Source organism: Elephantulus edwardii, unplaced genomic scaffold, assembly GCF_000299155.1.
Source record: "Elephantulus edwardii isolate Elephantulus edwardi_28Jun2011 unplaced genomic scaffold, EleEdw1.0 scaffold00636, whole genome shotgun sequence".
NCBI lineage: Eukaryota > Metazoa > Chordata > Mammalia > Macroscelidea > Macroscelididae > Elephantulus > Elephantulus edwardii.
This window is the reverse complement of record NW_006400386.1, coordinates 1-13,628: the sequence shown is the minus strand read 5'-3', so window position 1 is coordinate 13,628 and position 13,628 is coordinate 1. Positions and strand designations below refer to the sequence as shown.

The window sequence follows — 13,628 nt, the reverse complement described above, 5'->3', positions numbered from 1 at the left end:
TGGCTGACCATGTAATCCATCAAATCTTGGCAAAAGTGATGGCTGACCTGGCTGTCCATCAAATCTTAAAGCATGACAACCTTCAAATCTTGGGCCACCCTGACTCAAAGGCCCTTCAATTCTCATTCCACCTCCTGGTACAGAAGGACCCTCAAACCTCATTCTACCTCCTTGTTGGACTAAAGGTCCTTCAAATCTGATCCCAACCCCTGGCTGACCATGTGGACCCTCAAACCGAAGGTTGCCCCCTAGTTGATTATGCTGACCTTCAAATCTCAGACTAGCTACTGATTGACCATGAGGGCCTTCAAACCTCATTCCAACTCCTTGCTGTAGCAAAGGGCCCTCAAATCTTATCCCTCCTCCTGGCTGACCATGAGGTCCATCGAATCTAATTCCAGTCCCTGATGGACCATGACCCCCCTCAAATCTAAGTGCACCTACAGGCTGCCCTCGGGGATTGTCAAATCTAAGTGCACCTACAGGCTGCCCATGAGGTCCTTCAAACCTTAGGCCACCCATAGGTTGGCCACGATGTCCCTCAAATCTCAGAGGACCCACAGGCTGGCCACCTGGTCCTTCAAATCGCAAACCACCTGCAGCACCCTCAAATCTCAGACCAGGAGAACCTTCAAACCGAAAGCCACCTCCTCCTCCTGCCTGACCAATTGGCCCTTCAAACCGCAGAGGTGTCCCTACTGGTCCTGGAGGACCTTCAAATCTCAACGGACACCCACCTCCTAGCTGACCCTGTGGACCTTCAAATCTCAAAGGGCCTCCTCCCCCCATTTGTCCTGATGACCCATCAAGCCGAAGAGAACCTGGTCCAGGAGGTCCATCAATTCTAGAGCTTAGCTTATTAGGTCCTTCAAAAATCATCTTGGCTGGGCCATCTCTCGTAACTGATGGCCTAGCAGGTCCATCAAATAATGGTCTGTCTTCAGCTAAAGCCGTAAGTCGCTGATTTGTATCAAGGCCGCGGCCGCGGAATCTTGATGCAGGGCTCTCTACAAAAGGTTTGTCTGGATCTTCATATCTAGGTCGTTTAAGTGGAAAACGATCGTTGAATGGCGATCTCTGCTCTTCTCGTACACCTTTTAAAAAGAAAAATATTTTTCATTAAGTCTAAATTTATAATACATTTTCTTCAAATTTTTTTCTATGCTCATGTAAATGTTTGCAAAAATCTGAACATAAACGATCTTTTATTAGAGGGGAAGGAATAGAGACAGCATCAAGCAGTAGATAAGACGATGCCCTCTACAGTCAGGTACAACTGGGTAAAAATCCCCACCGTATCAACATACTAATTGTGTAACTTTGAGCAAGTTATTTAACTTTTCTTTCCTAGTTTCCTATCTATAAAACAAGGACAATATATATTTTAATTGGGTTGTTGTTAGGATTAAATCAGATTACATATATAAAGAAACAATAAAAATCGTGACCCACAGTTGATCTCATAATTAGCTCCCTTCCCTTCCCTTTCTTTAGAGGGGAAAACAAAATAAACACAAAAATGTTAACAGTCAAAAAACAAACAAACAAAAAAAAATCCATCCCCACTTAGCTGGTCCATTTTCCCTTCACTGCTGTGTGATTCAATAGGCATAATCTGATTTAACTTTTTCTACCTTTAGCAGAGACTTGCTCGTCATGTCTTCTCCGGCCCTCATGGGGTGAAAGATTCTCAGCATAAGTACGACTCCCAGATATAGGAGAAAGACGTCTTGCTCTTTCACTAAATTGTTCTTTTCTGTCAAACTGCGCTCCACTATTCCTACTTGCATGTTTACTTTTGGATGGCTCACATTCTATTCCAGACAACAAGGCATCAGTCAAAGGGTAGTCAAAAATATCAGGATCTAAAAGATCAAGTCTTGGAAATGAATGCTGAACCTGTGTCCTTTTCAGTTTTGCTTTATGTTCATAGTAGGTTAATTCAGCATCAGATAAGAGCGGTCTCTTTTTTAATCCACCTTTATTTTCTTCTGTAGGACTATCCCGTACATTGCATCTATGTTTACCTTCTTGATACTGAAATAGTTGTCGAATTTGATGAACAACAACAAGGAACTCATCCTGTGTAATTTCACCAGATGCTAAGCGTTCACTCGTCTGCATATGGGTGAGAAAAAAAAAAAAGTAAATATGTTAAATATAAAACATAACTACAAAAAATTAGATAAGGACAGACAATGAGTACATGAAATTTATTATGGTAATTACCTTTTGAAGTAATTCTCTTTTGCTTGCAAGAGTTAACTCTTTGGGAATCTGAAGATTGGCATCTACACTTAATCGATGCTGCTGCTTTGGGGTTCGAGGTGACAAGATTCCTTTAGTGCTTGACCAGCTTTCCCTATGCCTTGGGTGAGGAGACTTACTGTGCTCATCACTCTGTTGTAAGCTGAAACCATAAAAGCATTATGTTAAGACTTAAAAAAAAAGGTTTTATTTAGGAATCCTTTTCAAAGGATCTGGTTAAAATGGATGTGTGTGTGTGTAAACAACCATGTATTTAGATATTTAAGACACAAGATCTGAAATAAGAAAAATTAACTATGAATTCTGAATCTGAAGTGTTGTGGATATAAGACCTTAAATATGTTAGATTCTAAAGGTCAGATTCCTTATGTGTATGAAAAGAATTCTTAAAAGTATTTCACACACAGGGTTTTAAAAATTAACTTTGTAACATATAAGGGAGTTCTGGTGGCCTAGTGGCAGGAACCAGACGCTCTGCTGGAGAAGGAATGACAAACTCCTCCAGTACCAGTCAGACCCAATTTGACGGTACATACACAAATACAAAAAAATTTTTTCAAAAAACCCAAACCTATGAAATACTAATCATGCTATAAATATCAACCAATATTTACATTAACACTTGACTTTTCTACTGTATGTACTATTCTACTTATTAAAAATATAATACTCATACCTTTTATTTTCTTCCCAACCAGATTTCCATCTTTTGGTAGACTTGGAACTTTGCCAATTTTCTACATTCTCTTTTGGTTCAGGGCCTAATTTTGTTGAATGCAGATTTGTAATTTCCTGTGGTCGTTCCTCCTCAGTCTTTTTTATTCGCCTTGGATCTCTTATGTCCTGTTTCGTACTTCTCTTAGCATTTCTTTCTTCCCTGGAAAGTGTTGTAAACTCCTCTAGATGTGACTGCTTAACTCCCGACTGGCGAATCTTTCCAGATTTGGGTGTTGAGGTTGGAGACATACTCCTCTGCCTTCGTTTGGGTGACCGTCTATCTCTTCTCTTCGGGGAAGGTACAACTGGTGACCGAGACTTGGGTGATCGAGATCTTGATCGCTTCCTAGTACTTGATCTTCCAGGCTTTGTGCCCTGTTTTTCTGATTCTTCTGTTATTGTATCCTGTTTTTGCATAATACCATTTATGATTTTATTTCTACTTCCAACTGGTCTATGCTCAGATGATTTCATGTGCTCATCTTTCTCTTTTTTTTCTGTTGTTTTTCTCTTTTCTTTTACATCATCATCTTTGGCATCAGTCTTATCCTGAAGATGTTTTTTTAATCTTGGGTCTCTTTTGTTCATATCAGGTATTTCAGAGTCTTGATTTTTCAAGTCTTTTGTATGGGATAATTTGTTTTTCAAAGGTGATGGTGATTTAGATTTAGATTTAGATTTGGAATCTAATTGGTCAAGTTCTTTCTTAGCTGATTTTTCACCTGATTTATTTTTTTCTTGCTTGGATGAATTTAGTTTTTCAGAGGGCACAGTTTTACTTGTCTTAATATCAGATTGATTCAGAGGGTTCATCAGAAAGTCTTTCCTATGACTTTGATCTTTCCCATGAGAAGAATGTTGGCCCATTCTATTAAGGCGGGGATCTCGAGTAGTTCCTTTCAAATCTTGAATTTGTAAGGATGGAGTTGAACGGCTTTTTTCAGGCTGCACCGGAACCTGATGGGAAGTTTTAACTGCCATAGGAGGAATCTGTGGCACATGTAATTTGGATGATGTTGATCCAGGACCTAAACTGGATGTCTCTTGTTGAACACTAAGAGAAACAGCCTGAAATACAAAATAATGTTCACATTAATAAAGTACACATTATTTGTTGAAGAAGAATATTCAATAAATACACTTATTATTTATTCTACATTTACACTGTGTAATTGATTTATAAGTAGAGGTCTTAATGAAAAGATGAGGAAGTACATGTATTCACATGGCTTATTATGTCTTACTGGTACTTTAGGGTTTCATAATGCAAGTCTTAGAAAAACACAATTCTCCCTTTTCCTGTTTATGACTTTGAGTCAGTAACCTTCTAACTAAATTTTAAGTTACAAAATTTAATTCACTTTCCTCAAATTATCACGAACACTGACATACTAAGCTTGCTTTTCTATCTCTTCTCACTCCCAATAAAGCTCCTATGCTATGTTGAATAGGGTAAATCTCTCAAATGTGGAAATTTGTTATCTTCCTGGTCCTTTTCATTACGTAATGGCTTTTGTTCTGTTTCTAACTGTATAATTTTTTGCTTATGAAACATAGTTTCAAAACAAAATCTAAAAAACATACACTCTTAATTAGTACTCAAAAGTCCACTCATATGATAGTTACATAAAACTAAACTTAGTTTCCTAAAGTGTGTTCCAGTAACATTCATCTATTAGACAAGTATTTGGCAGAGAATACTATAGTTTTCATGCACAAATAAATAAAAGAAAATAAAAATTTAGTTTCATACATACATCATCATTTGCAAAAGAAATGAGCATATAAAGAACACATACTGGTACATAAAATATTTCAAACAAACACAAAAATTACTTCTTTTTTTGAGGAAAGGTGGAAAGTGAAATACTGGCACTTACCAGTTGGGCCTTAGCTTGTTCTAGCTCCAACTCTAGCTTTTTTTGCTGAAGTTCTAGCAGTTGCTTTTGCTTTGCCAGTAACTGCTGCCTTATTAGCTGTTCTTGAGGAACAATTGGAGGAGGAACAATTGGAGGAGTGGAGATGCTAGGAGAACTGACACCTGTGCCAGGAGTTGAAGGTTCCTCAGGCTATTTAAAAAAAGGTAATCGTCAAAAGATTCTTAAAGCTAACCAATATAATGCAAAAACCTTTAAGATTATCAAAGCTAAAATAAAAGCAAAAGGCTAACTAAAAATTATCAGCTTAATTCTTAAATACTAATCATAAAGAAAACCTCATTCTAGAACTGAGAACTCAATGTATCATTTATTATTTAAATAAGCTTAACTTTAAATTACTGTGAATCTGAAAAAACCAAATTGATATTTTATAAATTAAACTGATTCAATATAAGGAATTCTTGTACTTTAGCACTCTGGCAAGGAATTTTATATTCACATTAACACTTACCGATTTATTTAAAAACTTAGGATTCACATGGATGCTAGAAGTATTCACATTGGGAGGCAGAGGCTTAATAGGCCAAGCAGGATCCAATGAATTGACTCTGACATCCAGGGCATAAAGTTTCTTCAAAGGGAAAATTTCATCCCATGTGGAACGTAATTTAAATAAACTCTTTCTAGTATTTTCATCCACCTAGAAAAACAGAAAAATTCTATGGCTTGTTAAGTTCCAACAGAATATTTTACATATTAAGTCTAACCTACATAACTGCTCAACTTCACAGAGAACTACATCATCAAATCACAAATATTATTTATAAATAGAAACATATATGGGGGGGTGTGTATATATATATACACACACACACACACTCTAGTGCCTTATTAAAAAGTATATATATATGGTTTACAAATTTGAAAAGAAACCTTTCTAGCCAAAGACACCTGGCTAGAATATGTAAACTTAGATTTTCAGCCTTGATTGTACTTGATTTCCTTATTGACTACAAGATCATTTTTATCAACTACAGTGTGTTTAAGAGATTCTATCAAATATTCAACTGAATTCAAAAAAGAATAATCACAATTTTGCTTAAACTCTCCCAAATACATTGATGTCAAATTGGTTTTGCCGTTAAGACTATACAGCCTACACACTACTCAGTTTTCATGACATAATTTCCCCAAGTACTTCACCTATTTCTCTAAGAACTTAAGAAAAAAAAATTCATTCAAGCTGAGTAGCAACTCAGTATCTTCTAACATCCTTTCATTCCTAATTCTGCAACTTTAGAATAAAAAAAATTCACTCAGAGTAGCAACTCAGTATTTTCTAAGAAGGAAATCATAAATTGTAGCTTATCATTTACAAGATGAAAATCACTATTATCCTTCCCACCACCTATTAGCAATATTCAACATTTTAGTACTTCTGATCTTTTTACTCAAATTCCAGGGATGGAACAGATCTTCAGCCAACTGAACAAAGTGAATTTAAACTAAAAAGTAACAACAGTATGAAAAACAATCCTGTCTATGCTAAATGTCTAACAGAAAATCTAGTATCTGCTTTTAAAAAAGTCCAACATAAAGTATAAATTTCACTTTCTGTGAAATGGTACCTGATAATGAAAAACCCAAGTAAAACATTTCACCAACCAAGAAAACCCAACACAAGGCACTTATTTAGTCAGGAGCATTTTTTTAAAAGTATTTTTAAATGAATATATACCTTTTCAAACACACAAATAAATGTTGCAACTAGATTTTTAGTAAAGGCAGTGAGATACTCTCTTCCAACATTTTTCACGATAGAATCCATGAGGTACATAACTGGAAGCTTCTCTGAGGAAGGAGCCTAAATAAAAAAAGAAACTGAGAAGGTTAGTAATTATGAATTCCCACCCAAAAATTTACTTTTTACATGTGAGTTTTAAAACCTAGCACAGACCTCTATTTCTGATTGATACTACTCTTGAATTATTAAAAATCTTTATGAAACTTAAGTGTTCAAGTTACTGTTTTTTAAAAATCCATTTTCTTGAGCATATAAAACAAGCTCAGAACTTAAGGGGAAAAAATTACCACTATCTAATACACTCTTTTAATGGTTAAGAGTTACAGGTTCATGTGGGAAGTGTCTTAAAGTGATCAAAATGGAGGAGAGTTGAGGAAAAGAAAAATTCTCTGTAAGTGTAAATTTTGTGGCATTAACCTAAAATGGTGTACCTATATTCAATAAACTTTTGACAAAAACCTAATTCCTGTAAGCATATTTTAAATGTTTGAAATCTATGAAACTTTTGTTACCAGTAAAAATTATCACACGTATATAATCCAAATTGAGAGGGGGAAAAAAACATGTACACTTCACATTTGAAGTTAATGGCAAACACCTTTAAATTTGCGCATGAACACGCAGGAAAAAGGTGCAAGTCTTTTAGTGATACAAGAAAAACTGATGGAGCAGCAGCCGAGTCATGTATATCAGGTTGAACTGGAAACCAGGATTTGTCCTGTAGATTTTTCTTCACAGCACAGGCTCTCCGTTGAGAGTATCAGGCATTCTAAACTTTTGCAGGAACCAGAGTGGTGATGCTCATATAGGTAGCCCTTTCCAAAGCAAAGAACGTTGCCCCAGTTCATCTGCCATGTCTACCCATCATTGGCTTTTAGAAGGTGCAGCAAGCTTCCAGAAAGCATCAGCAGGTTCACAGACTTGTTCAGGAGCATTAAGACATAACACAAACTAAGTGTCAACTCTGAGACACCACATAAGTATTCATGATTTAAAATAAAAATAAAAAGTTATCCCCATTTATCCACCCCATGTGTATAGGAATCAATCCCAAACACTTACCCAAGCTACCTGTAGCTAGGGTAGGCTCACAGTTCTGGAGTACAAAATGTCATTATTTCACAAAACCAAGTGCCCATACAAGTGTGTGGAAATGCTCTTGCTTCTGATTAACACCTTTTACAATGGAAGTTGACTATGAAGACCTTTGGATAATTTTGTATGAAAAACATTTTACAGTATTATCTAATAAAAGGGTTCACGAGGCCTCTGGCATGTGGGTAAACCATTAAGTACCAACATGTCAAACGCTTTATTATCGTGTCTGTCTTTACTCCTATACCATGTCATGTTTTATACCATTTTAGTCATTGTACTTATGGAAATAAACAAGCCCTTTTTAAAGCTAAAATCTGCTGGGCAGGCTAGTCTTTTATTGTGTAAGTGAAGTCCTTATATGTTTTTGGTTTTGGGGTTTTTTTGTTGTTTGGGGTGGTTTGTTTTTTTTTTTTTGCTACTGCTGTCTCATGGGAGGAGTTAAATTAAGTGTGAATCCTTTAGTAATGCTTAGATGCTAGACCAAGGACAGATACATTCATCTCCATAAACAAAAAACCAAGCCAGTTTACTACTAAATACTGGAAAATCCCTCCCCTCACCCTCAACCCCCACCCCAATAATTCCCCAAAGGGACAGCTTTTTCTCAATCTGGCTTTACAAAAATAACCAGTAAAGTGTGCCAAGAAATTTCTGCTTTTATCAGCAAAGAGTCAACCTATTTTCACCACTCTGTGTACCAAAACACAAATACATGTTTTAATGTGGTCACTGTAAGTTAGCACTTAGTTTCCAGTTCTCGAAGTTCTTTTGGATCCTGAGTGACAACGTGAGCTGCTAAATATTAAGCTCTGTGGACATTAATCATCCCCCAAACAATAATTTTTTAAAAAATATCAATTTTACTTTAAATGTCGTTTCAAGCCACAAAAAAACGGGGGAGGTGGGGTAAGGGAAATTTAAAAAAGAATAAAATGTTATGCCTCCAACAAAATAAAAATTACTTAAGTCTTCAAATCCAATGTTTGTGACATCAATTAAAAGGAGTTGAGTATGAGGATGCTTCCTTTTTAAATCTCACACCTTAAGGAAAAAAGAATAGCTGCTGCACATGCCCATTCATGGGTAAAGATGAAGACCTGGATTTTAGTCATCAGACTGAGCATGAGAAACATTTGAATACTTTTAAAGGGAGGGGAGAAATCTCATTTTTGCCCTCTTTAATTAAGATCTACAAAGGACCACACCGTGTATCTTGTGAACACATTTTACCCAAAAGAGCGGATGGAGCCTAAATAAGAATAAACCCAAGTCACTTAAAGACTTTTTAAAAAACACACAACCACATAGAAAAAGAGTCTTGGAAACAGACTCTACACATGTAAATAAAAAGACAACTACATATTTCATATGTTTTATTAACAAATTTTATAATATCAGTCACACATTTCAGAACCATTTATTAAAAAGTCAGACCACTCAGTTTACACTAGACAGAAACCGCCTCTACACAATGTATTGGTGGTGGTGGTGGTTAAAAGTGGCCTTTTAAAAGGGGTTCACTCTGCAAAAAAGAAGGCTCATCCTGATCATTGCAATCACTAACAACTAGGAAAAACTACACCTTTAAAGTACAAGCGTAAAAATAACTTAAAACTTAGTGACGGGGAAAATTGTAACCAAATGTTAACAGTAACTTTACTTAAGTGACATATCATTCCCACAATGAATCCAGAGAAGAGGAGGACTACAGGGAAATAACAGGATGACAGGAGGAGTAAGCTCATAAAGGGGGTGAAGAAATGCACGCCTTCACTACCAGGGGAGGGAGAGAAAGAGAATAGAGGAGGAGGAGGGACTCAACTTTTCCGAAAAACTAGTAAGTACTTCGTTACCCATGGGGCCGGTTCTCCACCTACAGGTTGATTAGTAACTCCTCCCCCACCCCCAAACCCCACCCTCCACCCCAATTTCCCATTCGGTCAGGGCAAACGAGGCCCTCCGGGAGGAGAGAGCGGCGAAGCGCTCCTCCAGCCGCCCCCAGCCCGGAGCGGGGCTGACGGGTGCGAGCAGCTGGCAGGCAGCGGAGTCTCCTCTCTTCCCTTTCGCATCATGTGCTTTCCAGGCGCCATGTTAGGCTCCGAACAGGCGGCAGCTACCCTCGGGGCCCATCCCTGCTCCCACCAGCTCCCTCCCCCCCGACAGCTCGCTCCCAGGTCCCCCTTCACCTCCTTCCCACCCACGGAGCCCAAGTCCCCCGAAAGAGCGCTGCGGGCCAAAGGGCCGGCCACCACTCTCCACCCTCCCGGGGCCTTAAAATGGACCCTTTAACTCTTACTTCCCCAAACCTTAAACTAAGCTCAAGTCGGCCCCCCGCCCCCGCCCCGGAGTTCGGCTCTCGATGGTCAAAGCGTGTGTGTGTGACAGGTCCACAAGACGCTGGCCTGAATAGGGAGCCGGGGCACGGAGGTGGGGCTCCACCCTTGAGCCTCCCCACTCACTCCCGCAGACAGAGGCCCACGCTCGAAGCCCGGGCCGAGGACCGAGGCTGGGTGCACGGGAGGCTTGGAGAACAGGAGTGCTGTGTCCCCCCCCCCCTTAGGATGGAAGAGAGACCTGGGATGAGGCTGACACTAAAATTAGGGAGTATTAGAAGAATAGGAGGCTGCGGGGTGTATAAAAACCTTGGCGGTTTGGGCCTCGATGAGAGCGACGATCTCCTCGGCGAACGGCAGGTTCTCCTCAGCTAGAATGGTCAGCATATTGATGTGCGGTTTGCTATTGAAGGTCAGGTCTTCGAGCGATGACTGGTAATCCCGACAGGCGTCCTCCCGGGCTCCCGCAGCACCGGCCTCGGCCGGCGTCTGCTCTGACATTGCGCCGCGGTCCCGCTCCGATACCCAGCCTCGCGTCCGACTCCTCTGTTCTCCCTGGGTCTCTAGCGGCTCCGGCTTCACCACAAGCTGACAGCGGAGAGGGGAACCTCGGGTATGAAACGCCGTCGTTTCACGGGTGATCTCCGTCGACTTCAGCAGGCACAGGAGCTCCTCAAAATGGCGGAGACATCGGCAACAGGGACAGGTCCGAAAATGACTGTGTTCCCAACCGCTGCGTCTTCTTAAATGAGATAGGAGACCGGAAATTGCGTTAATGGGCGTGGCTACTTGTACAGCCAGGCGTGATTGGCTATATCCGCAACGTCACAAGCCCCTCCTCCCCCGCCCCTTCCGCAGGGCGTCCTAGGACCGCCTTCCTCCCCGACTCCAACCGAAGCTTTCGCAATATTTACTGCAGAGACGCGCGGAGGAAAAGACAGCCTTTCTCATTGGCAGATTCATATGTGACTGTTCTGTCATTTGTTACCATAACAACCCACCTGGGGAGGCCAATCGGATTAAGGAAGGCTGTTCCTTCCCCACCCCACTCCGAGCCCAACCCAACGGGTTTCAGGAAAAAACTTATTAAGCGCCCCTCCCTCTTCAGGTCCTCAGCCACTGAGACGTTTCGTCAATCATGCTCCCTCCCGCCTGCTCCGGCCGGCAGAGGCGTGGGGGGACGGGCTAGAGGGAGGAGCAAAGGCCTTGAGCTCGGCGTCTCCAGGGCCTGGTCTTGTCTCAGGTGCAACCCTGACTGTGGCTGATCTACCGCTGTAGTCCCTCGGTGAACGGAGACCGGGAAGCTCTGAGTTTACCGAGGCTCTGAACCTCGGACAACTAAAGTCAATTTCAGCACGCCGCCTCCCAAGCCCACAAACAAAAACACATAGGCCTGTGAAATGTCTTCATTTAGAGGTTGTGTGTGAGAAAGGCTTTCCTCTAGGGTTTTGGCAGAGCTCAGAAGGGAGCTCTTTGGGAAAACCCAGGTCTCTAGGAAAGATTTCTCACAATCACTAAACTCAGCACGGAGCCAAATAGCTCCCCTCCCTAACTCTTCTGCATTTCAAAACAGCCTTAGGTTGTTGGGAAGTGATCTTAAGTCAACTTAAAAGTCTGGAAATTCTCTCAAAACACACAAAGCATTCACACAAAGTTCTACCATGAAGTTAAGCATAACAAAGAACAAAAGGGATATTTCGTTTTCCTGAGAACAGATACTTAAAATTTAAGTTAAAGAAAATTAGTATTAACTACATACATTTGTTTCACTATTTCCTTTGGTCTACTCTGCGGAGTTACTTTCTTGTTGCTAAAAAGAAACTGCTATTAAAGATGCAATAATGCCTTTATTGCCTCTATGCTCAGTCGCTTTTTCCTTTGTTTTTAACAGCTTTACTGAATTATGGTTAAAATATAATTAAGTGTACAGGATTAAGCATTGGCAAATTAATTTTCATTTCTTCTAAGCACGGTATCCCATATGAATTGAAAAGCAAAATCTGGAGAAGAAAGTTGTCTTTCATTTTAAGATAGGAAACAGGGATGAATATTTCTCTCAATAATTAAACTCTATTGTCAGTGGTAGTTTTTAATTATAATGTCAATAAAAGCCATTGCCATCCAGTCAGCGCTGACTCGTAACTAACCCTCCAACAGGTTTCCAGAAACTAGAAATCTCTTGGGAGGAGATTGCCCATCTTTCTCCCACGGAGGAGCTGGTAGATTTGAACCAGCTGCCTCTGGGTTGACAATGTAGTTATAACAGGCACCGTTAAAATTATAAAACCTTCAAAGTTCCTATTTTCTGGAGGGCAACTTCTAGGACACGATACTCTTCTCACATTTTTTCTTATGAGTTTAAAGAGGAATCTACTACTAAACTTATGTTAAGGAAAATAGCTGCCATTCATTGTATTTACAGCTTTTAAAAATTAGTGACCCTTTAAAAAATTACATTTTTAAAGCTCTGATTTTGCTTTCATTGTATACCTCTTAGGCTGTAAGCAGTTGAAGAGTTAATACCTGCTGGCCATAAACATTTATAAACAATGTACCCACAAAGGATGTGGAAAATTCATAGTGACAGCAATCTTGTTCATATGCTATGAAGATATTTTTCTTTAATTCCTCAGCACAGAACACTAAATTATCAATATACAAACGAAGGAAAAAAACATCACCCATAACCTTTACAGGGTAAGTACTATCATCAGAATCTGCAACTAAAGCACCCTTAGCACCAATATGAAACCCTAGTTAGTGAATAACACAAAAGCAGGTGTTTCAAATCTACCACCAGCTGTGCAGGAGAAAGATGAGATCTCATCTGATGGGATTTCTGAAAACCTGATCAGTGCTGAGTGGATTTTGACTCTGGCAATGACTGAGCCAGTGAGCTGCCTTTATGCCACAAGCAGATAATCCCTTGGCTTTTCCTTCAAAAAATTTTAAAATCCTAATTATCTTGTTGCTAGAAAAACAAGGTTCTGCCTCTATCTGATGGAAAACCCAATCATGGAGACAAGCAAAAGCAGATTTTTTTTTTTTTTATGTTCACGAGTATAGGAGACATATGAGCTTCCCAGATATGTTGCCCCATCTTGAACACAGCTATGAATCTTAGATTAGCTATGAGCTGGTTCCCACTTGATGGCATGTAACAAAACAACAATTCAATCTATGATGCTGTTTTTCTTTAATAATGCCCATTTTGAGGCATTGTAAAACTTCTTGCTGCGTAACTTCCGTATTTTGGCTTATTCTCCTTGCAGCTGCTTCATTTAGCCTTCAGGAGCACATCCGTATAGAATCCTATTGCCAATCATCCGTAGTAGCACTGTATTCATGTACTCACTGCTGTCGAGTAGGAGCTGACTCAGAGCTGATCATCCAACTGGTTTCCCAGGCTGTAAATAGTAATGGAAGAGATCACTTAGCTTCCTCCCTCAGAGCACATATGTGGTAGATCTGAACGACCAGAGATGCCACCTTTTGGTTACCAGTGAAACACCCAGCAGACTATGCTAA

At 39.8% G+C, this 13,628-nt stretch overlaps 1 protein-coding gene across 1 annotated transcript in view; it reads right to left on the bottom strand.

Annotated features, from left to right (window-relative positions):
• PCF11 (PCF11 cleavage and polyadenylation factor subunit) overlaps positions 1-10,614 on the bottom strand; it is a 16,277-nt gene extending 5,663 nt beyond the window's left edge. The window contains exons 1-8 of the mRNA XM_006903398.1: positions 10,410-10,614; positions 6,604-6,729; positions 5,377-5,565; positions 4,866-5,054; positions 2,945-4,053; positions 2,230-2,410; positions 1,635-2,118; positions 822-1,094 (exon numbers count right to left, since the gene is read on the bottom strand). Coding sequence (XP_006903460.1) covers positions 822-1,094; positions 1,635-2,118; positions 2,230-2,410; positions 2,945-4,053; positions 4,866-5,054; positions 5,377-5,565; positions 6,604-6,729; positions 10,410-10,601 — 2,743 coding nt within the window. The 5' untranslated portion in view covers positions 10,602-10,614. The remainder of the gene's footprint in view (positions 1-821; positions 1,095-1,634; positions 2,119-2,229; positions 2,411-2,944; positions 4,054-4,865; positions 5,055-5,376; positions 5,566-6,603; positions 6,730-10,409) is intronic.
• Between the last annotated feature and the right edge of the window lie 3,014 nt (positions 10,615-13,628).